This window comes from Mytilus trossulus, chromosome 6 (genome assembly GCF_036588685.1).
Source record: "Mytilus trossulus isolate FHL-02 chromosome 6, PNRI_Mtr1.1.1.hap1, whole genome shotgun sequence".
Lineage (NCBI taxonomy): Eukaryota > Metazoa > Mollusca > Bivalvia > Mytilida > Mytilidae > Mytilus > Mytilus trossulus.
The window spans coordinates 34,893,195-34,919,302 of NC_086378.1; the positions used below are offsets into that span (position 1 = coordinate 34,893,195).

Genomic DNA, 26,108 nt, shown 5'->3' on the forward strand with positions numbered 1-26,108 from the left:
TTTGGAAGTTTTAATTGTAATCAAAGTCAAGAACGATTTGATATACATGACAATATTGTAAAACGCAATTCAATTCGTTGTGTGGATTTGACGGTAACTTTTAGCGAATGAAAAAACATTGTTACATACACTTATCCTACCTCCATAATAAATATGTTGTTGTCACCGCAGATAAATCTCCAAACAACATTATTTGTGTGTGTAGAACTCAACACATTAACTGCTTGATAAACGAATAAGGTATTGACAATTTACTTGGAAACACAATATATACCCTCACGACACTTACCAAAGAGAAAATCCTGGATAATCATAGGTCTGTTTTATGCTCTTTTTGAATTTCAACCAAAGATGAAGAACTGGACCTTCTATTACTGTATTGGATACCGAAACTACAAAACTGTCCTTACAAACAACGCTATATTGCTGGGTCTTCCAAGTGATCCATGAAACCTCTTTCTAAATTATCAACATCTATTTAATCAGTAATCAAAGTCGGGCTTCAAAGTTATTGTGAAACTGCCTATTCTAGAGGTTGTGTTAATCAGATGTGGATACTTAAAAACTGGAAAGATCGTTTAGAATACATACATTCTAACTCGCTTCCATCTTACAATAGAATTAAAACATTTGACCTTTCTACACTTTACATAAGTATGCCACATTCCAATCTAAAATACTCTGATTCAAACAAAAATTTCTCTGAAACTAACATTATCAATAGGCTTGTTGTTTTGCTTGACAACATATTTGTTACGTGTTTTTCAACAGACTGTCGGCATTCCAATGGGAACCTTCTTCTTGCCGACTTGTTTTTTGATTATTATAAAGCTGACTTCATACAAGAACTTCTTAAGAAGACCGATAAGAAGAGATCAATATCCTTTTGCTCTACTTTCTACTATAAAGATGACGTTCTTTCACTAAATAATTAAAATTTAATGACTATATTGAACGCATCTATCCCATCGATCTAGAGTTAAAGGATACAACAGATACAATTTATTTGCCTCATATCTTGAATTACATCTAGAAATTGACACTATGAGAGTCGACTGAAAACAACCTTTACGACAAAAGAGATGATTTTAGCTTTCCAATTGTGCACTTTCCATTTCTAAGTAGCAATATTCCAGCAGCATCTGCATACGGGGTATGTATCTCCCAATTGATATATATCGTGGTTTTTTTTATAGAGGGTTGCTGATCACAAGAAAGCTATTTAACACAGAGATCCAAATGGTGAAGTCCAAATCATGCCTTTGTAAATTTTACGGACGCCAAAACGGGTTAGTTGACCGTTATTTAATAACCGTTTCACAACTGATATCGGATATAATTTTTTCTCTTTCTTTTCATGAATGTGACCTACTGAATAAGACTATTTACTCGATTGTTATTACATAAGCAACACGACGGGAACAGCATGTGGAGCAGGGTCTGCTTAACATTTCGGAGCACCTGAGATCACCACCAAGTATTTGCTTAAGTTTTGTTTAATCATTTGTTTTCTGTGTTGTGTCGTGCGTTTGTTGTTTGTCTGTTTTTAACCCCGCCGCATTTTTGTGCCTTTCCCAAGTCAGGAGCGTCTGGTCTTTGTTAGTCTTGAATATCAATTTTAGTTTCTGAAAATGTTCCAAAACAATTTGGAAATTAGTATGGCGTTCATTATCACTGAACTAGAAAATATTTGTTTAGGGGCCAGCTGAAGGACGCCTATGGGTGCGGGAACTTCTCGCTGCATTGAAGACCTATTGGTTACCTTCTGCTGTTGTTTTTTCTATGGTCGGGTTGTTGTCTCTTTGACATATACCCCATTTCCATTCTCAATTTTATTCTAATATGTTGTTTTTCTTTTCCAACATATCCACCATTAAAAGTAAAATCACAAAAAAAGTGAACTCTAAAGCAACTTTAAAACGAATAGTTCCTTATCAAAAAGGTAAAGCACATCAAACGAATGGATAACAAATGTCATATTCCTAAATTGATATAAGCATTTTCATATATACAAAACTTTAGAATAAACCTGGTTTGATATACTGAGTTTTTGATTTTCTCATTTGATAAGGGACTTTTATTTAGCTCGCCTTGCCCGAAGACCCAAGAGAGCTTTTCTCCTCACTTAGCGGCCGTCGTTCGTCGTATATTACATTCCACGATAGTTTTTCGAGTCGTTGTTTCATCTGGTAAAAGAGAATGTTTTTTTCCCGATCTAAACAAATTATGTAGATGCATACAGCCAAAAAGCACGCTTTTAGAATATAAAAATATCGAAAAAAAACAACATTTTCAAATACACTCATGACTGATGTGAGTCTTATGTAAACAACGATTACCCACATTTTCGCGATAAATGTTCAAGCATGCGTTTTGCAGTTAAAATACTAATGAATAAATTATTGAAGTATGATATTTTTCAATTTGACAATAAGATTCACAATTATTTTCATTTATAATGAGTATATTTATCATCAATTGTCAGCTTTGATCAAGAAAAAGTAACGTGAATTAAATCTTGAAAAAAAGAAGGTGAAAAAATTAATATGACTATTGCATGTATTGCGATCATATAAAACAAACGTGAAACGGTACAGATACTATCGACTATAGCACCTCCTTCTTTTGGAAATTTTATGGTCGTTGCTTTAGTATTCCACAGATAATTTTCATTGTATGTTTTCAACTAGTTATACTTTTTGATCATCTTCAATAAATGCTCGGTACGCCACGTTCTTTTATTCTGCATTGGTTGTTAAACTGATTGTGGACAAATCAATGATACTTTTAACATTTACAGAAGAAGTGAACACTAACAAAAATACAATTTCAATTCCATGTTAAAAGGGAGACAAATAAAGTTAAAATAAACAATACATAGTTCATTCTGTATCACAAGCATTATTGATTAAAAAAAATTAGAGACAGAGCCGGATAAAATTTCCGAAATATCCTTCATGAATATTTGTTTTTGTCTTTGAAAGTAACTAATTAGAGATAGATACAGATTAATTTTCTAAAACACCTTAATGATTTTTTTTTCTTTGAGTGTAACTAGTACGAGAAAGGAATGGATTATTTTTTTAAAACACCTTAGTGAATATTTTTTTTTATTGTAATTAGCTAGAGACGGATACTGATCAGTTTTCTAAAACACCTTAGTGACTTTTTCCTTGAGTGTAATAAGTAAGAGACAGAAATTGATTAATTTTCTAAAACACCTTAGTATTTTTTTTTAATTGAGTGTACTTATTTAGTTACAGAGACGAATTAATTTTCTAAAACACCTAAGGGATAAAAAAAATTCTTTAAGTGTAATTAGTTAGAGATAAGGAGGGATTAATTTTCTAAAACACCTTAGTGAATATATTTTTTCTTTGGGTGTAGCTAGTTAGACACAGACACGGATTAACTTAAAACACCATAGTGAATTATTTTTCCTAAAACACCTTTTAGAATCTTTTTATATCTTTGAGTATACATGTAACTAGTAAGAGAAAGAGACGGATACATTTTCTAAAACACCTTTTAGAATTTTTTAAATATCTTTGAGTGTAACTAGTGAGAGACAGACACGGATTGATTATCTAAATCTCCTTACTGAATTATTTTTGTCTTTGTGTGTACATCGTAACTAGTTGGAGACAGAGACATATTAATTTCCTAAAACACTTTTAGTTAGGGAACCCTTTTTTCTTAGTGTATAACTTACACTTAAAGAAAAAAAACCTGATACACTATAGCTAAGGTGCTTTAGAAAATTAATCCGTCTATATCTCTTACTAAGTTGTATACAGTGGACTTAAGGTGGTACCTAACACTACAGAGAGATAACTCTGTAAAGTCAGCTGAACGTTTGAATTACGTTGTGTTGTAAACGGAATATTAAGCTTCTCAATGATCAAAATTGGTGTTTGTTAAACTGCTATATAACCAGTGTAATTTTTCTGACAAAACGGTTGGTTCAAAATTTTTGATTTTTTTATATTTTTGTTAAAGGGTCAAAGTAAGTACTTTGACAGAATTTTATGAAAATTAAACGAGCCAAATTAATTTTAGTGCAAGTGTTGGGTACCCCCTTAAGGATGTATTCTTCTGACTTTTCAGTCTCATTTAGTATCGTTGAAATCTCGTTCTTGAATTATTTCCAAAACATGTGTTACAAGTGAAAATATCAATGTATTTTAAAGTTATTAGAATCAAACATAACTCTGTGAAAAAATTGTGCATTTACAATGAATGGTTTTTGAGTAATCCAGTTTTCAAATTTTATGACCAATCAAGTCAGTATTTTTAGCCAAAATTTTGAGAAAATGGGTTAGGGATACAAAAAATGATTTTACAATAATTATGTGCATCCAATATCTTTTTGGTCTTTTCAAATTTCATAAATATGTGTTTTTTCAATCATTTATAACAAAAAAGTTGAAATAATATGCATTTTGTTCTCAAAAATTGAGAAAAATCACAAAAATACAAAATTGACAGCATGGTAAATTTTACACAAAAAAGCGTCAAAATATGATAAAACTTTCTTATATTAACACCTACCTATAGTTTTTTGAGTAAAATTTATTCAGATTGGTCCACTTCATCTTTATAGAAAGTATGAAAAAAAGTTTAATTGTGGAACTGTGATTTTTTTCACAACTTTAGACCAAAAACGATGAAAAATGGGAAAATTATCAAAATTGGGCATTTTCTAAGGGCTGTAGCAAAAAAAGAAGTGCACCACCATATGATTTTTTATTCACCAATTATTTTTTTATAGTCTTATAAACCCAAAAATCAGGTTAAGATAAAAGGTTTAATTCTAGAAATTTTTGGCTTCTCAGAGGTGTACATCCTTAAACGAAAATATACAAAAGTAGGCTTGGAATGCTTCTGCTGAGTAGAGACAAGCAGTTGTACATCAGCGCTTCATCCGACATATAGTTCTAATTATAGATCAACTATTTATTTCCATTGTTCAGTTACCTACAAATTTGAACACCTACATTGTAAATGTCAGGAAACAAATTTGCAATCTTGAAGTAAAAATATTATTGACTTTATAATGAAGATTAAACAGTATACATAGTTGGTTGATTGATGATTATTGGTCACTCACATCCAGTGGCAAATATTTCATGAATGTTCATGGCTGTTAGGCAGTTATAGTTGGTTGATTGATGATTATTGGTCACTCATGTCCAGTGGCATATATTTAATGAATGTTCATGGCTGTTAGGCAGTTATAGTTGGTTGATTGATGATTATTGGTCACTCATGTCCAGTGGCATATATTTCATTAATGTTCATGGTTGTTAAGCAGTGATACGCTTTTTATCTTATCTTTTGAGTGATGGTTTAACCAATTTAATAGCCTAGTTAGGTGAAATTATACAAAATTATCATACTTATTTATTGTGCGGGTGTTGGGATGCACGATCTTTTGCCGTTGTAGTGTGGTGTTGTTGGTTTTTCTTTCTTATACCCCTTTTTTTAAGGAAATTATATCGCTCTTTTAAATATATTATTCAATTATTTCTATTTTTTACCGAAATTCCTATATCTCACAACAATTTTAATTTCAAAACATGTTGTGGCATGCAATGTTTTTGTCCTTAAGATGTTATGGTAAAACGCCATCTTATGTTTATGACACTTCGTTTTGAATTACAAACATATGTAAAAAAAAAAAAAAAAAAAAAGTTCCACAAACGAGTCTTACGTATGATTCGTCAAGCAAACAGTGTACATACCTCTCGTTTCTAAAGCTTTACGAGTCAGCTCATATGATTGTGGATCTTGTTGGTGATTTTTATATTCCAATAAAGTTTGTTCCTATCTATATTTTATTTTCTAGATTTAGTTGATATAAAAGAAATAGTACGCACTCACATAAGGCACAATATTCAAACAGATTATTGTTGAATCAGAATTTCCTTATCGATAGGTTTTTTTCAAGATAATTTACAATTGTGCAATTTACTTTTAGATTTTTGGAAAACTTTACACAAGCACAATAATCCCATTGAAGGATGATCGGAACCAAGTTTCTAAGAGCAAAAGGACGACGTACCGACCGACTCCGAGGGAAGATGGTCTTAAGGAAACGATGATTGTTCTTCGAAAGTGGACGAAACTTGTCTGACCGATGTGCACATTAAAGACACCCTTGTAAATTTCGGAATAGAGTAGGCTAATTCCGCTTCAAGGCAGCACTTGCACCCGGAAAGAAGAAAGGAATAAATACAAGTTGCAAAACTTGTTTCCTAATCCACTATAAATAAATATTTTCAGAATAACCCTATGGATAACGTTAGTTTCACCTAAAAACAAACCTAAACAAATAAACAAAAAGAAATGAGAAAAAAGGGCAGAACGGTAAATTTTGAAAAAATAAACGCTTTTAACGATTTGATAAATCAGAGCTTATTTTAAAAAAAAATAATTGAATAAGTTACGTTATTATTCACAAGGTTTTTTAACAATGTGGTTTGAACGTGATGTACATTTTGTAATTGATAGAGGTCAGGAATTATTTGTGAGAAATGAACTAGTGTATAAGCTTGTATGCATGATGTTAAATTTTCTGGAGCCAAAATCTGTATTATCCCGTCTAAAAAGTAAAAAAAAAAACCACACAAAATTAAACATGACAGAATGACATTATAAATAAATAAGAGACACTTAGGAAAGAGAAATAACAAAATAAACTATACAACAGAACATTTCCTAATGTTAATTATAAACTCATCATGGATGCCATGTTTACAATTTCGTTTGTGTGCCAGACTAGCAGTTTGTCTTTAAAATACTTATCAGTGAAGTTCGAATTAAAAATGTTTAAAAAGCCAAATAAAGTACAAAGTTGATGATCATTGAGAACAAAGACTTCCTAATACTAATGTCAACCTTGGAAAACAATAAGTGATAGGAGTAGAGAAAATTATTTTTTGATGACATCAAAATTTTCTTACATCATGTGCTAATATTTTATTGATTTATGTTTATCTTGTGTGCAATGTTCAGAAATACAGATATACAATTTAAACATTATCGAAAATATCATTCATAGTTGGGAATGTCAATATGGTCATACATGTTTATTCCTTGTTCCTTCATCCACGCGAAGAACCATGAAATTTCAGATCTGCTTTTATCTGCAAAAATTTATAAAACTTTATTTTAATGTTTAAAAAAAGTAATAAAACTTAAAACATATAACAACTGAAACCTGAATAGGCGTTGCTGATGGTAAGGGTTTGTTGAAGTCAATTTGTAAGTTAAAAATGGATTCAGAAAACTAGAACATGTGGATTTGCACATTTTTGTAAAAAAATAATTAATATTTTTATATTCTTATTCATTTCGAAACAACTAACGAATTTTAACTAAGTCAAATATGGAATTATAGTTGTTATTTTTTTTTAAATCATGGTTTTTCAAGACCAATATGTTTTCTTTCTAATTGACATATTTTCTGTTGCAGTACTCTCAGCAATTGCGTGACTCTCAGATAGGTACCTTGTGTTTGTTGTTTTATAACAGTGCCTTTTCTTCGTCAAAACATGGAAGAGAAGATAAGAGCACTCGCATGTATAAATTAAACTTAGCAAATTATGTATGTGCATGTCAAAGTTCAAAGGCTTACACTGTAATGGTTTTCGATGGTTTTTGTCTGTAACTTCTTCTTCTTTTCTGTAACTTCATCCTTCTAATGAGGAGCAAATCCAATAATGATTTAAAACAGTTTATGGCTTATATACCATGTATACACGGACACAATATAGTAAATCATCAATAGGGCTTACATTTTGTATTTTATTTTTTGGTGTTGTAGCTTTCTATACTACATGGGATTTTTTATTTGTTTACAACATTTCATATCGAGCCTGGTATAATAGCTATCTAATTTGTAATAATTGATGTATATTACTGGTGAATATTTACCCTTGCATCTATCTTCATCTTCATCAGATCCGTCGCTACAATCTGTGACATTGTTACACAGATCTGATTGGGGAATGCATCGTAACCCATGTTTACATGCTACCAGCAAAGAATTGGGACATTTCTTTTCTACAAAAAAATGAATGATCATTTAGAAATTACTTTAAAACGTTATTTAAAGATAATCCCTCTTATTAGCCTTTTCTGCAAAGATAAGAGGTATAGCTGAACAAATTGTAACCTGAATAGGTGTTGCCAATTGTTAGGGGATTGTTAGAATAGCCGATTTCTATATTACAGATGAGCATGACCACGTTATTTTGCATAAAAATATTGAAAAAAAACCAAACAGTTTCAAATAGCGAAGATGAATTATCCCTTCGTAACTACAACATCCTTCCCTTTTTACGATGTGACATACCGAATTAGGTGATTACTGGATTTGTATTAATATAAGAAACACCACTGGTGCCATGTGTGGAGCAGGATTTGCTTGCCCTTCCGGAGCACATAAGATCTCTCCAGATTGTGGTGGGGTTCGTTTTGCTTAGTCTTATTTTACAATGTTGTGTCTTCTGCACTATTTTTTGCCTGTTTGGCGTTGTCATTTTATTTTCAATATATGAGTTTGACTGTCCCTTTAGTATCTTTCGTCCTTCCTTTTATTGCTTTGGTTGTTTCTATTTTTTCTTGTTTTATTTATTTCAGGGTTTGTTTAAGGAGGTAGACCTAGGTTAAAGGAAATAACTCTTAAAATCATCAGTACGTTTGTGTCAACCATTTTCCAAGATATATTCTAAGCTTCCTGGTTACATAGATTATTTCCAATCTGTTTCAGGTAAATGCTTAAAATACATTGATGATCTTGACTTTTACAAACGCTTAACTGATCTAAAGAGTTATCTCCCTGAACCAAGGTCTACCACCTTAAGAGCTTTCAGTAATAGCCTGACTTTTCGATTGTTACATTGTGTCTGGTTTTTTTAAATTCAAAATAGTGGATTAATTTCAAAACATGCAACAAAGAGTTGAGCACTCACCTGTATGTTTAACAAGGCCACATTATCTATGTGTCTGTCCAAATTAAAAAGGCTTACAACGCATTGGTTGCTGTCTGTTACTTTTCTGTTCTTTTTTTTTTATCTTGCAGTTATATATACAGTATACATGTAGATGATGATGTTATAATGTTGAAAGCAGTTAATATGTGTTCTATACTTGTTAACAATATTTCCAATCAACTCTGTTGCAAAAGTTATCTCATATACAATAATTGATTTATTTACCCTTGCAGTTATCTTCATCGGATCCGTCAACACAATCTCGAGAAACGTCACATAGAGCAGATTTAGGAATGCATTGTAATCCATTTTTACATTCCACTTCCAAGGAACCACATTTTTTCACTACAAAAAGATAAATGATATTTTTGAATCGTCTACGTTAAACGTCATTTCAAGATTGACTACAACCTCAAATGGACTTTTTGATCGACAACATATTTGTTTTGTTTGGTATATTAATATTGCAGCATACACTAGATACAGAAATGGTAACCAGTTCCCATCACTACCTTTTGACTTGTTTTTATTTAACTAAATTCAACAAAAATTGCTATGGAACTATTTAAACAAGAAACAAATATATGTATTAGCTTATTACACCCAATATAAAACGTGTTCAATGAGATATACAAGTTGTGCATTGTCCTTTTCTTGTTTACAATATTTCATATCAACTCTGGTATAGTAGCTATCTAATTTGAAATAACTGATGTATACACATTGAAAAAATTATTCCAACACCAAATTGAAATTCAAATTAAAAAAAACACTCTTTGTTTTGTGATATAATTTGTTAAAATAGAACTCTTTAAATATTATTCAAATATCACCTGAGTTTACTAAATAAATATCGACTTGATAAGTTCTTATCTGCACATGCAGATAATGTACTCGTAAAAAATAAAGCAGATGTTTTTATCCTCATTGTTTTCAACACTTTAAATAATTAAATTAGTTTATAAAATATAAAATTATGTGATGACACCTTGTAATTGGTCATCTACAATTCATAACTGCAGCAAGATGGCAGATAATCAGCATATATGAGAGAAGCGGTTATGTCGCTGTGATAATTGCACGTATTGTTGGACATCACCATTCCACTATAGGTCGTTTTGAGAATAGAAATCAGGCAACAAACGATGTTCCGAGATCAGATAGACCCCCTTTAACATCTGCAGGGGAAAAATCAGGCATAATGAAGGTTGGTCAGAAGGAAATCCATTGCAAACAATACAACTCTAAAAAGAGAGTGATGACCAACAACTGTTCGAGATCGGCTGATCGCTACTGGTTATCGTATGATAAGACAATTTCGGGGACCTTTGACTACGAACAGACACACAGTTGCCCGTATCCAATATAATGCAATGCTCGCCAAAGCTGGAAATTAGCATTGTTGAGGAAGATCCGTTGTTCCAATCTATCTTCCTTGGTCAGACAGTAGCCAAAATTTGAACCATATCGAGCATATATGGGACACTATTGGGAGTAAAGTGCACGAACGGACACCCAGTTAAAACACGTCAGGAATGGTGGCTGCTACTTTAGCAACAAATAAGTCGACTTATGGAAGGAATCAAAAGACGTTAAAATGCCGTTATTCGTTTAAATGTAAGATGCGCACAAAGTACTAATTCTTTGGCGTATAACGATCAACCATGATGTGAACAATCATCTAAAGATTAATTTTGAAATGTCTGACTACAGTAAAGGTTGTAAAAAGCATTTTTTTTGTACAAAAAAACAGTTCTGTTTGTTATAAAAATTTTGGTTAGATAAAAGAAAATCATACATGTTTTGTTCATTTGAATGCCAATGTTATCATTAACTACATTTCAATATTATTTTACAATTACTTTCTCATACTCCTTCCAAAATAAGAGGCTGATTTTTCACGTTTAAAAAAATCAAGGTGTTGCAATATTTTTTCCATGTGTATATATTACTCATCAATATGTACCCCTGCAGCTATCTTCATCTTCATCAGATCCGTCGCTACAATCTGAGAACTTGTCACACAGATACGATTCAGGAATACAGCGTAATCCATTTTTACATGCTACCATAAAAGACCCAGGACATTTCTTTTCTACATAAAAATGAATGATAACACAAATATTTAAAAAAAATATTAAAAACGTGATTTAAAGATTGATTGAATCCTCACATTAGACTTTGCTGCAAAGATAAGTATATCTAAACAAATTGTAACCTGAATATGCGTTGCCGATTGTAAGGGTTTGTTGGTTGACCGTATGGAATTACCCTTACAGAGATGATATCGGATATATTCCTTGCGTCATAACTAAAACACCCTTACCATTTCACGAATGTGACCTACTGAATTATCCTATTTACCGGCATTGTAATAATATTAGCAAGACGACAGGTGTCACATGTGGAACATGCTCTGCTCACCCTTCGGGAGCACATGAGATCATCTCAGATGGTGGTGGGGTTCGTGTTTCTTAGTATTATTTTTCAATCTTGTGTCTTCTATACTATAACTTGTCTGTTTGTCTTTTTGTTTTTAATCATGGCTTTGTCGCTTTATTTTAAATCTATGAGTTTGACTGTCCCTCTGGTATCTTTCGTCCCCCCATTTTATGGCTTTAGTTGTTCCTTTATTTTTATTTTTTTGTTTTGTTTCAAGGTTGCTTAGACCAACATGGTTTTTTTTATTGATTGAAATATTCTGTAAAAGAGCTTTCAGTCATTGTGTCTATTTTTTTTAAATTTTAAAATAGTGGATTTATTTTTAAAAAACATGGAAAGGACGAGTTGAGCAATCCCATGTATGTTAAACAAAGCCACATTATCAATGTGTCTGTTTAAATTCAAAGGCTTATAACGCATTGGTTGCTGTCTGTTAATTATTTTTCTGTTGTACCTTACTTAACAGTATGATGATTTGTTTTATTGTTGAAAGCAGTTGTTCGGTGTCATATACTTGTTTACAATATTCAAATAAACTCTATTATATTAGTTAATATCTCATTTGCAATAACTGATTTGTATTCCTTAAGAATATTTACCTTTGCAGTTATCTTCATCAGAACCGTCGAAACAATCTTTGAAAGTGTCACACAGTGCAGATTTAGGAATGCATTGCAATCCATTTTTACATTTCCCCTCCAAAGGACCACATTGTTTCTCTACAAAAAAGTTAATGAGAACAATAAATCATCAACGAAATACTTAATTACGTGATTTAAAGATTGACTACATCTTCACATTAACATTATTGCAAAGAAAGGAAGTATAGCTGGACAAATTTAAGATCATGAGAAGTTTTATCTCAATCGCATTCAAATAATACAGAAGATAACATCATTGAAATACTTGACTTTTTGATCGACAACATGTCTGTTTTGTTCGGTATATTGATATTGCAGCATACAACAGTTATAGAAATGGTAACTAGTTCCAATCACTATTTGTCGGCTTAACTTAATTAAATAAAAAGTGCTGCGGAATTATCAAAACTAGAAACAAATACATATACATTACCTTATTTCACACAATTTAAAAACTTGAGATTTACAAGTTTATATATCCAAAACAATAAAACCTCGAAATTGCCAAACTCCTAGGAAGATTCGAATCGGAAAGTTCCGAATAAAATTGCAAAACCAAAAGCTCACACACATCAAACAAATGGACAACAACTACCATCATCTTAACTTGGTATAGACATTTTCTTATGTAGAAAATTATTGATTCAACCTTAATTAATAGTCCGCTAAACCTCTCATTTGTATAACAGTTGCATTAATTCCTTTATATAATGACAACGGTGTTTGATCAAGACAAACATACGTAATAGGTAAACATCTGAAAACATGGGTACTAGAGTCAGCAGTGTTGCAATTTAATTCCAATAGAGTTGTCCTTCAAACACTAAAACTGCTCAAACAGAGATATGAGGAAGATTAATTGGGTTCGAGAATATCTCAGTTTGACATTGGTCAAAACGAATTGGTTGACCAATACAATGTGTCGGTATCTCAACTAATTAGCGAAATATTTTTGCGGTCCGCGATCTTTGGCATGTTTGAGTACCATAATAGTCTGATTCTTTAGTTTACCGATTCTGGCTAATCTCATTGTGACATTTAGATGAGTTGAAATGCGCATGATGGAAAATGCATGCATAGAAGGTCATGCTTAATTTATCGTCACATCTTGTGTCGCTCCTTTCGGATTCATATGTTTTCCATGAAATTAATTTTGTTACTGTGATTTTTGTCGTTTGAAAAAAAATTACGAATTTTGAACATCGATAATTAACTACCGGGTAAAACAAAAAACGTTTTCTGATCTATACGTCTTATAATAAGAGTTCGGTTAACTCCTTGCATTGCATTGGTTTGTGATTTGTCTTTGCCAGGCCTGTGACGATTTTTTATTTATACAGGATGATGAATTGTTTTATTGTAGAAGATATGGTCATCATTATAATTGATACATGTGTCAATTACTTTATCTCTGGTTGCTGTTATTTGCCTCTTCGAATTATGTTTTGAGTCTGACGTCAGAAGATGTAACCAACGAAAATAAGCCAAATAGCAATAATTCATAATTAACAACAGACTACTAGCAGTTAACTGTCATTCCAGATCCAGACTTCAATTAAACTGACTGAAAGATTATGATTTTATCATATGAACATCAAGCACAATCCTTCCCGTTAGGGGTTTAGTATCATACCATCATAACATATATGAGAAGAACATATCCAGTGTCTTGCCAGCAACTGGTTTTTTAATGAATGTGTTTAGTTCCGATGCAAAGACCCTATAATTGAATCAATATTATCGCCAAAATATACAATCTTTAATGACCTGACAACAGTATTGTAACTTTATCCCTTCTTAATAAGTCTTTTCAAAGGTTTTGTTAGTTTCTGAGGTAAATATACAGTACTTGCAACCTTAGGCGTTACTGTTTGACGTGAACTTTACTGATCGGTGAATGATCTGTGACGGATGTTTGACTGATCGATGAGTGATCGGTGATCGGTGACGCATAGGCTCCATCAGATAAGTCAAATAACCTATGTGAGAGTTACCGTGACAACGGTCATCGATCAATCAGTAAATCAAATTTATGCACGGATCGGACTGGTGCGTATATATTTTAAATTCTTATGTAAACCGAAATCAACAGTGTTTACAGTCCATGAACGCGGACCTCGACGAAGACACCATAATTAACAAGTTAATTTGTAATAAAATTGGTTGCAATAAAAAAGTAGAAATAGTATAACAGTAGAAGATGATTAATTAAAGTGTTAATTGTTTTCGTTGATTAATAGTTTTGTATTAAATATTGTAAACATCACAGACATATAGAATACATAATTGTATTACATGTGTCAGTTAACATGAACTTTTTCCTACGTAAAAGGTGTCATACCACCAATTAAAAGTCCCTATCTGTTCAACCAAATTTTGCAATTTTCACAGCTTTCTAAATATTTTACCTTAAGTTTAACTTCATAGAAACTAGGTATATCCTGAATTGTACAGGTGTCACCTTTCTGCATGCCAATTTTCAGTATACATTCTAAATCATATAAGAAAGAAGAGAGCTTCCGAAATGAGGTACCACTAAAAATAACCCCTGGTTTTCTGAAAATCTTAAATTAGTATACCATGGAGTGTATTAATCCTCAATTTTAAATGCAAACTCCTAGACTGATAAAATTTGGCTCAAAATGGTCTTGATATATTTCTCTTTCAACAAAAGTTTCATTTCTGCAAATTTATTGGTTAGTTTAGGTGAACAATGACATCAAATGCACTTTTTTTTGTCCGAGTAGGCCTACTTTCACATACGTTCTAAATTTGAGGGAGTAATTGGTGGTATGACACCTAAAGGCCGGTAATTTTCCGCCATTGGAATTTTGTACTTTTTATAGTTTAGAAAAGGTCGTTTTTCATAAAATTAAAAGAATGTCAGAGAAATTATTTTTAAAATGTGTTCGCATTGTTAAAAACTACCAGAAAGTAATCTAGCTTCTTTTGGTTTTAAAAAATGACACTTTTTTATTTGAAATCAAACAACTCGAGATAAGTTTTTTTAAAATTATAATTGAGATATAATAAGAATTAAAATACTTCAACTTCTATTTTTGTGAAAAAAGAATGTCGTTATTGCTTTATTATGATAAAAATCATTAACCGCCTTAAGATTTCAGTACTTTTTGTTCATCAGGATTGGTTGTTCTTCATTAATTATCTTTACTTACAGGGAAAAGGAATAAAAAAGATTGTACGCGTTGCCCTAAATGCAAATATTTCCTCTCGTATTTGAAAATATTGTAACTTCAATTGCAATCAGTTGTTATCAATTCTTTTTGATAACTAATTTTGTTTAAAATTTGAATATTTGAAGAAAAAGTATCTGTTTACTTTTGATTTTGTTGAACCAGAATGCATTCATTTCTTCATTTGAATGGAAATTATAGACCACCATATGATTTTTTTTACTGTATATAGTTTAAAAGGATAGTTTTCACTTTAAATTAAAAGAATGTCAAATAAATCATAGTAAAATTTTATTCGCATTATTAAAAATACCCAAATTCATTCTTCGTTTAATAAGAATAGGTAAAATCCTTTAACTTATATTTTTGTGCAAAAGGAATGCAGATATTGTTTTATTTTGATACAAATCATTAACCGCAATATGATTTCAATACTTTTTGTACAACATGATTGTCTGTTCTTCATAATAATATTATATGCTTTCTTTTAGGAAAAAGATACTAAATTTTTGTACGCTTTGCCTAAAATGCAAATATTTCTTCATTTTACCAAAATTATTGAACTAAATTCGTTTTTTGTTCTTTTTGTAGTTTAGAGTACATGTGTAGGCCGTTTTTCATAGATTTACAGGAATGTTAGAAGAATCATACTTTAATTTTGTTCTCAATTGTTCAACTTGAAAATTACCAAAACTATTCTTGATATTATTAAAGTGATACTTTTTTTATTTGAAATCAGCTATTTCTAATATCTCAAGACAAGTCTTTAATTAGAATTGAGATATGATAATAATAAAAATACTTAAATTTTCATTTTTGTGGAATAAGAATGTAGTTATTGCTTTATTTTGATATAAATTATTAACCGTCATATGATTTTAGTACTTTTTGTTCATCAGGATTGGTTGTTCTTCATAAATTTTGTTTACATTTAGGAAAAAGATATTAAGCTTGTATGCGTTGCCTTAAATGCAAATATTTCTTCATTTTACTGAAAATTATTGACCGCCATTGAATTTTGGTTCTTTTTATAGTCTAGAATAGTTTTTTTTCATATGATTTCAGTACTTTTTGTACAAGTTTGGCTGTTCTTCATAAAATATGCTTACTTTAAGGAAAAGGATATTCAATTTTTGTACGCGTTGCCTAAAGTGCAAATATTTCTTCATTTTACTGAAAATTATTGACCGCCATTGCATTTTGGTACTTTTTATAGTCTAGAATAGTTTTTTTCAATTAAATTCAAAGAATGTCAGAGAAATCTTACTTAAATTTTATTTGCATTGTATAAAATAACTCAAATTATTCCTCTTTTTATTAAAAATGATACTATTTTATTTGAAATCAGTTTTTTTTCCATCTTGAGATAAGTATTCTAATCAGAATTGAGATATAATGAGAATTAAAATACTTAAACTTTTATTTTTGTGGAATAAGAATGCAGCTATTGATTTATTTTGATACAAAATAATAACTGTCATATGATTTCTGTACTTTTTGTACAACTTTGGCTGTTCTTCATAAAATTTGCTTACTTTAAGAAAAAAGATATTAAATTTTGTATCATTGCCTAAAATGCAAATATTTCTTCATTTTACTGAAAATTAGTGACCGCCATTCAATTTTTGTACTTTATATAGTTTAGAATTGTGTTTTTTTCATGAAATTCAAAGACTGTTAGAGAATTCATACTATTTTATTGGCATTGTTGAAAATAACCCAAATTATTCTTCTTTTTATTAAAAATGATACTATTTTATTTGAAATCAGTTATTTTTACCATCTTGCATTCTTAAGGGGCTCCTGGGTATAAATGATTTTTTTTTCTAATATATTTTTTCATAAATGAACTTTATCATATACTAAAAAGAAAAATGAAATAAAAAAATGGGGTCACCGTTCATTTAAGCTAAAATCTGCCTCTGGAAGAAGCATGCATTTTTGTTAATGTCCTTTTTTTCTGTTGAACTAATAGGAGAAAAAGAGGAAATATTAAATAAAAAAATAACCTAATATAAGAAATCGCTTAAATTGTACAATTATTTAGTTAATGTACAGCTTATTTTAAAACAATAATAAAAAATATAGGTCACCGATGAGTTAAAAAAGATATTTCAAATTTAAGGCAGAAAAATGACATTTTTGCATCAAAGGGAGATAATTTGGAGCATTTTCAATTTTTAAAGTCATCTGGGGCAAAACCAAATAATTATTTTGGGTTGTTTTTTGTAGCATATCATGAAGTAACAACTACATGTACCTGTGTTCACTGTTTCTCGAATCAACATACATTTTAGTCGATGAAAACTATTTAAAATGTCTTTGAAATACACTAAATAATGTAAAGAGTGTTCGTTTCAAACATATTAAGTCACATATCCGTAATTAGCTAGGGTACGCATATTTGTTGTAAGAAATTATTTCATTGATGTTTGTCTCACCTGTTTAAATTTTCAATTAAAAACAATGTGTGTTTTTGCATTGAAATAAAACTAAATGATTCCGAAATGGTAACAAGACATATGAGACCACATTAAATGAGATTCAAACCACTATTAACTGTCTTATCCTTATATCCTGATATTTAAAATTGATTTTTTTTTATTGAACACAGAGCAACGAAAATCAGGAAAAGTTGGAAATAAATACCCTTTTTTTTTACTTTCAGTTAAACCGTTAGGAAAAAATACTGAACGCCAAGGAAAATCCATTCACATTTCAAAATCCCATTACAAAACACTTCTAACGAATGAACAACAACTGTAATATTCCTGATTAGTATAGGCATTTCGAATGTAGAAAATAGTGTATTGAACCTGGATTTATAGCTCTTAATCTCTGACGTGTACGACAGTCTCAGCAAATTCCGATATATTTACAAACGATAGGAACGCTTGTCTGCAAGACCACAGGAAATGACATCAAGTACAAAAAGAGGGACGAAAGATACCAAAAGGACAGTCAAACTCATAAATCTAAAACAAACTGACAACGCCATGGCTAAAAATGAAAAAGACAAACAGAAAAAACAATAGTACACATGACACAACATAGAAAACTGAAGAATAAACAACACGAACCCCACCAAAAATTAGGGGTGATATCAGGTGCTCCGGAAGGGTAAGCAGATCCTGCTCCACATGCGACACCCGTCGTGTTGCTTTTGTGATTACAAATCCGGTAAATATGTATACAAATGTAGCTTTGAACTGGAATTCTAAATTCAAGGGTTATTTTTAAATTAGTTAAAAGAGTATGTTTTGTAGCAGTAGTTGAAAGTGTGCCTGTACTCGATTAAATGTTTTTGATAGGTGAGAGTCTTGCATAGATATCTTAAATAGCATTTTCAAATCATCTAACTAATTTGGTTTTACATTCTGCCTGAAAGCACGACGTCAAATATTATATAAGAAATAAGTAACAACTTCTAAAGTCAGTGGTTATTTCCATGCATTCCGGATTCCTTCACCAACTGAAACAGGACGCCATCAATAGAAAATAGCACATTTGTGTTAAAAATATCGTTTAGCATCAAAACAACCGATCAATTAGTTAAACAGAAGATCGACAATATTATCAAGTAGTCGAAACTTTCATTTCCTTTTTTTATGATAGGATTTTCGAAGAGACGTAAAAGATACTAGAATCAAAGATAAGAAATAAACGATGAATGACAACGACATGGCAAAAAAAGAAAAAGACAAAAGGTACTAAAAACACAACACACAACACACAACACACAACACACAACACACAACACACAACACACAACACACAACACACAAGAACAAAGAGTTAGCAACCCTAAAAAACTTGTTGTGATTTCAGGTGCTCCAAAAGAGTAAGTATATTCTGATTCACCTGTGACACCCGTCGTATTAAATATTTGAACATCGGTTATCTACAGCTGCTGATTCAAATTAAAAATGACTTCCATGTCTGTGGTGATACAATTATTTTAAGTTTTGTTTTGCTTTCAGCCTTATGCGTTGATCATTTATAAAATGCAAACGGAAATTTACAAATTAAAAATGTATTTTTTTTTTTGGCATTCGTTGGGGAATATTAGGGCTATACGTATACGTTTAAAAAGTAATTTCAATTAAAACATTAAATATTTAAGTTTTACCCGCACACATAGTTTCGTCTTCATCTGACTGGTCTGGACATTCACTAATACCATTACATCGGTATATTGGATTAATACAGTTTATTCCATCTTTACATCTTTCCCACCCTTTCGGACATTCGGGTGCGTTTTCTGTAACAATAGTAATACATTAATAGTAACATGGAAAACAAATATACCTTCCACTTTTATCGAAGTATACATCATGCATTATGTAAAAAGTCTCTCTCTCTCTCTCTCTCTCTCTCTCTCTCTCTCTCTCTCTCTCTCTGTATGTGTGTGTGTGTACGAGTCGCGTCAATTGATAAAAGATTTAACACGTTAGAGTATCACTATCGATCGCGCAAAAATAACCAAAACTGTAATGCCTACACATGTTAAAATTACAATTAAAATATATCTTGCATCAATCATTTCTTTAATAAAAAGTAACTGACATATTTAATGAAGTTTGATAAGTGGGTTACTTATTTGATGACGAATTTCAAAGAACAATAACAAAATCGTGAACAATATACATCAACACAATGGTAAATTGTGAAAGCTATAAAATACGGATTACCTCTACAAAACTTTGGATCAATATCGGACCGATCGTGACAGGTGGCATAATCGGTGTAACCACAAAGAAACCTTGTGCGAAAACATTGCAAGTTGTTTCTACATTTCATAAAACCACTTCGACACTGGAAATCTGTAATTCATCATTCGAAAGATATACAATAAATAGAAAATAATTCGAGTAACTTTTGTTCAGTGATGATCTTTGCTATAACCATGTTTAAGGTTTCAAACTTGTAACAAAATATCAACAGTTACTTTGGAAAAAAAAGATAGTAATGACAAGCCAAAACTCCGCTTATTTAAGTTTTATTTAGCACATATTACCACTTTGTAAGGTTTTCAGAATGACAAAACTACGTTTATAACATACACTAATTTATTCCTGGACCTTATAAGTCATTTTTATATCTTGAAAAGACTAAGAAGAGGCATACCGCTTATTGTCATCTGATGCAATTACAAAAGTTTCTTTTCCAACTGAATTTTCTTGTATTGTTTCAATTACAATTTGAAAAATAGACACTTCAAAGAGAAGAACCATTTATCTAAAAGTATGTATCGGCACTCAACTTGCACATGTGATCCTACTGACGGGAGACACTAGTGCATTAGTTGCTGCAGAAATTTTCTGTGCATCTGAGTTCACATTCTGATTTTTGTCAGGTCGGTGTAGCTCATTCTTTTGTTTGTTTTTATTGCAGTGCTCTATGGCCTTTTTTTATTCGAGCGTCACTGATGAGTCTTTGGAGACGAAACGCGCGTCTGGCCTAGTATGAAATTTTCATCCTGGTATCTATTATGAGTTTATTTGTTTGTCTTTATCGATTATCTTATTTTAAAGATGTGGTCTTTTTTTGTTTGTTTGTTTCTAAAAGTGATTGCTCCTTCTCTCTAGCTTTATATGTTGTATTTGAAATTTAAGGTTGTCACGGGTTTTTTTTTCGAAAAAAATAAACGTGCCTGTTCACTTAAAATGTTGGATTTCCAAATTTTTTAACATCACTATGGACACTAAAGACATGTTTTTATTGTTTAAGGTGGTATGAGGGTCTAAATTCGATATGAAAGAACTGTTATACTTTACTAAAACGTAGTATATATTGATCTCTGTTCAAAAATATGATAAAAACGAAAGGTCACCGCGCTTTTTCTTAATCTAAAGAATGTGAAAAACATTACGAATTTTGTATAGATTATACAGGACAAAAAACATCATAATGTGATTAGAAGCTATCCTAAATGATAGAATTATAAAATAAGATACGAGAAGATAGCTTTTAGAAAATTCTTTCAGAATCGTGCGACTTTCCCGACTTTACCTACCCTCAAAGAGCAAATTCTAAAACATTAAAAACAAAGCAAATATTATCTTAACTTGAAATAATATTAATATCTCTAAGTTATGATCTTACAAATTTATTCTTTTAAATGCAAATTCACATTTGATATCTGCATTCCTGTATAAAATTTGGCTAATTAATTGAAAATCTGGACCTAAGTTCTTTGTTTTTTACAATCCAAAATGGCAAAAGACACCCATACCACCTTAACTTGTGTTAAGTTGTTTAATCTGTAATCCTACAGCTTCCGTGAAATATCTCATTGTGATGTTATTGACGGAATTGGCATTCACATAGCGCGTGATCCATGCATAGCAGAAGCTGTTAGACCGGTCACACACCTTGTCTGGTTCATTTTGTATGCCATTTTGTATGCCATGGATTTCTTTCAATATTTGTTAGCGACCTTGGTTCGTCCTTTTGTTTTCTTAATCGGTTTCAAGATTTGTCTCCTTTAAACCGATTCAATAATGTTAATATCAATAATCTGTTTGCCTTAGTTTCATATTCATTTTTTGATAACTTAGTTTTATAGAGAATAATTTATATATTAAAACTTTTGTATAAAGTTTTTAAAAATTGCATGTCAAGAATTTTCTTTATGAATTACCTTTGCACATTTCGGGATCTTCATCAGATTCATCGTTACACTGATTGTAACCATCGCATAGATTATGTCGATGTACACATTCTACGTTATTGTTACATTTTACAGACCAATATGAACAGTTGAAATCTGTAATTAATTAACATATGAAAAAGAATAACGAAAATTCAATACATGTCAAATGTACACACGAATGCATCATTGTGGGTACAAGACAAATTGTAGAAATCAAAATTAAAGTTTGAGTAAATAGTCGTGAATATATGATGTTTATGATCAATGTATTTTGTCTTCTTATTTTTAAACCGAAAAAGACGTTATTACAAGTAAGCAATTGTCGTTTATAATTAGATCATTGAGTATTTTCTATCATATCTGTTTTTTAGTTTTATCGTGTATTACGATTTATACGTGTATTTCTTAGTTCCTTGAATGTTATATACAACGATTTCGCTAGAGGTAAATACATATTAGTAAAAACAAAACCTTCACCTTATATTGTTAGATGAAAGTAAATGTACTAAATATTTAATTCATCACATCCGCTGATTACACCCAAATATTTCTATAAAGACAGGATAGGTAACAAACTTGTCTAATCATTTTACTAATTGGACAATAATTGAAGCTTTTTTGCATAAACAATGTTTGTTTGTTATATTTATTCATTAATTGTGTAAACTACCTTACAATATCATGGCGCCATTTCGTGATTTATCACAGAAATCATTTGCTGGAGTTTTAACTTCGAATCAGCAATACATTAATACACGGTGTCTATACTCATTACAACGTACTGGTATATTGAGTGCAAAATATATAAAATAATGAGGAGTATAAAAATTCAAAGCAAATATCAAGAACATGGCGTGACTGTGTATGAATCAATATAAAGATACTTGTTATACTACGATCTCACATTTGTCACATTTGTCACTCATATCACATTTTTTTTCATATCTATTGATATTCAAACAAAATTTGCGCGTCACAACGCACCACTATAATTTAGCTCACAACGATACAGCCTTCAAATCATCGTCACCTTGGGGCCTGTCAGATAGTAACTGCATACGGGGTATATATCGCCAACTTGATACGATATTCTCGTGTTTGTATTTCCTATCATGTTTTTCTTGATAGAGGGTTAACTGCTCACAAGAAAGCTTTTAAACCAAGAGTTCAAAATCGTCCCTTTGTAAATTTTACGGACGTCATCACGAGTTGGTTTACCACTATGGAATAACTGTTTCACAGATGATATCGGATATGTTCCTTACGTCATAACTACAATCCCATTCCCTTTCATGAGTGTGACCTACCGAATTAAACTATTTGCCGGATTTGTTATAACATGAGAACACGACGGGTGTCACATGTGGAGCAGGATGTGCTTACCGTTCAGGAGAACCTGAGATCACCCCCCAGTTTTTGTGGGGTTCCTGTTGCCTATTCTCTTACTTTCTATGTTGTATCATGTGTACTATTGTTTGTCTGTTTGTCTTGTTTTGTTTTATGCCATGCTGTTGTCAGTTTATTTTCAATTTATGAGTTTGACTGTCCTTCTGGCATTCTTTCGTTCCTCTAACCATAAATTTCAGCACTTTCTAAAGCAAACAACTTCAATGTTTCAATTCATAGAACCCGTTCAAATCCTTGAACTATGTTGAAAAAAAAACTTTTTTCAGTCCTCCTTTAGTAATGTGTCCCTCTCTATTGTTAAACTATTTTGCTAAGTTGTCCTTGACCATTGACTTAATTGAGACATTGGACGTTAAACACTAGCCATTCATATTGAACAATAAAGAAGTACATGTTAGTATATGATATATTACCTCTGCAGAATTCAGGATTTTCGTCAGATTGATCGTCACATTGGACATTTCCATTACATAGTCCTTTCTTCGGAATACATTGCACGTTATCTTTACATTTTATTTCACGATTTCCACAGTTGTTTTCTGCAATTTAGATTTAAGCAGGTCAATTCACATGGAAATAGATACTGTACCTTATATTTTGTAAAATCTGTACATTGTTTGAATTTGCAAGTAAACAAATTTGCAATTTACTTTTGAAGACATGTCATTATTGTTTGTTTGATTGTGGTGTAGATAGTTGATGATTGACGGTATATAGTGCCGGAAAAAAAAACATGGGGTGTCAGAGTTGATTAAATGAAATGTATCATAATTCGCTTTCAGTTGTATGCGTGGGATAAAAATTAATACAAAAACGAACTCATTAACTTTTCGTTATCGTTTATAATGTTTCTTGTAGCATTATAAATATATGATCGTACATGTAATAAAATGAATCATTTATACTTTCAGATCTATTATTACATTTAAATTTAATCAATTCAAATGCTTACCTGACAAGGAAAGGTCAGTGCAGAATACAACCACAAATATTATCAACGGAAGACAATTCATTGTGTCCTGTCTGAATAACAAAAGGTGATTTCAAACAGCTATCCATACAGATTAATGTATCAGTGTTATTTATAAAAGCATAAAATTTATAAAAATAAAATATGTTAAATCCTGACATTTACATAATATACCATTGCAATGCATTGCACGTTTTTTTAACAGCAAACCTAGATATTATGGTAACCGTATTAAATTATTCCTTTACTTCGACAACATTATCTACCCATAATGTCACTTTATTTTTGTTAAAGTGTAGCAATGACGCACTTTCAATTTAATACTTGAAAACTGATAAATTAATCCCACATAGCAGCATCGTTGCGATTCATAACAGTTGTATTGTAAAATACACATGCATCTTATAAGCATCATGTACTTTTATGCCTTTGGTTAACTTGAAACTATTGGTCGGTTTTCAAGAGTGATTTTTTTAAATTGAAATTAACTTTAAAATTCCCATTTGATAGGGCATGCTTATAATTTTCAGAGATTGGAGACTTTATTCCTAAATTAGACAAATCAAATAGTTTATTGTTTGTTAAAGTTGTGTACAAAAAAGGACCCATAATTTAAATCTGTCGTCAAGTACCTTCAGTGTAATGCTGATTCTAAAACACACCCTAGCTTGTGGTATGACTCATTCAAGAAGGTAATCTTCTTGACCAATATATTTCTTTTTTATTGTACTGCATGTGAATAATGTGATTTAGCAATTTGATAAGGTACTTTTTCGTTCGGTATTTTTGAATTTGATACTTTTGCTCAACCTTTAGCCTAGCAAAAAAGGAATCTAAAGAGAGATGATGTTTAAAATGGTTTTGCGTTCTACCCTTTCAAAACAAAATCTGAACTGTTCGATGATTTTTGTTTACCTTCATCATAGGGAGGTCCATTTATATGGTTTATTTCATCAGGAGTCTTGTTTTTTTTTATTATTTTGAATTTTTAAAAATTGCTTATTAGAAAAGACTTGTTTACCTACATGTAATACGTAACGTATCGTTCTGTTGAGATTAATATTCATCAAAGAGATAATTATAAAGATTATCTCGTTAAAATATTTATTCATTTATTTATCTATCTATTTGTTTATTTTATTTTTTTATTTTTTTTCCTAATTTATTTTTCCATTTATTTTCCAATAAGTGTACTTTACTTAAAATAACTACATTTAAGTTATTGTACGTGCATTTACATATTTTGATGAGACTAGGTAACAAGTCAAAGAAATGTGAATAATTCAAAGATGCAGAAAATTAATTTCCGTTTACATTTATCATGTTTATAAGACAATATTTTATTCAGTAATATTTCTTACTCATTTTAGAAATATCTAAAACAATATTGTTTCTAATAAAATGCTTGCATTAAAACGATATTGGGCTATCGTCCTATTCAAGATACTGTTATAAAAAGTGAAATAGCAAACATACTAATAAAATGAAAAGCTTACCCGGGACAATTTTTTTCATATGACAGCAATCAGAGACCACGATCCCAAGGATTTATAAGCCTAATATATAGTACCTATGATATTTATCGTTTAATTTTTTTGTCATGCCCACTGTACTAATATGCCAATTGACCTTATTGCAGACAGTTATCAAACATTCGAGTGTAATTTTTTTAAATTTCCCCACAAAATGGCCAATTTGGTACAATATAATTACAGCTGTACAAGTTAATATTTAGGCATAATACTCACCTAGTCTTCATATAACTCAGTTGTTATGTAGACAATTTGAAACCGATTACAC

General features: G+C 30.9%; 1 protein-coding gene across 2 annotated transcripts; it reads right to left on the reverse strand.

The window, feature by feature from the left end:
* Window positions 1-6,968: 6,968 nt before the first annotated feature.
* On the reverse strand, window positions 6,969-25,908 carry LOC134723391 (low-density lipoprotein receptor-related protein 2-like). Of its 2 annotated transcripts, XM_063587005.1 has the most exons (11): window positions 25,805-25,908; window positions 24,291-24,361; window positions 23,752-23,877; window positions 21,920-22,045; window positions 19,968-20,099; window positions 19,406-19,537; window positions 12,041-12,160; window positions 10,966-11,094; window positions 9,225-9,344; window positions 7,939-8,067; window positions 6,969-7,148 (listed from the first exon to the last, which is right to left on the reverse strand). In XM_063587005.1, exons 2-11 carry the CDS (start codon window positions 24,349-24,351, stop codon window positions 7,054-7,056), a joined length of 1,170 nt encoding a protein of 389 aa, XP_063443075.1. In that variant the 5' UTR covers window positions 24,352-24,361; window positions 25,805-25,908; the 3' UTR covers window positions 6,969-7,053. The 2 variants fall into 2 exon arrangements, with proteins under 2 accessions (XP_063443075.1, XP_063443076.1); XM_063587006.1 differs by lacking the exon at window positions 7,939-8,067.
* Window positions 25,909-26,108: the final 200 nt, after the last annotated feature.

Coding starts and splice junctions, on each gene's coding strand:
- LOC134723391 (XM_063587005.1), bottom strand. CDS start 24,351: ATGAATTGTCTTCCGTTGATAATATTTGTGGTTGTATTCTGCACTGAC. Junction 8,068..9,224: donor CGATGAAGATAACTGCAAGG/GTAAATAAATCA, acceptor ATTTTTTTGTAG/AAAAGAAATGTCCCAATTCT. Junction 7,149..7,938: donor AGATGAAGATAGATGCAAGG/GTAAATATTCAC, acceptor AAATTTTTGCAG/ATAAAAGCAGATCTGAAATT.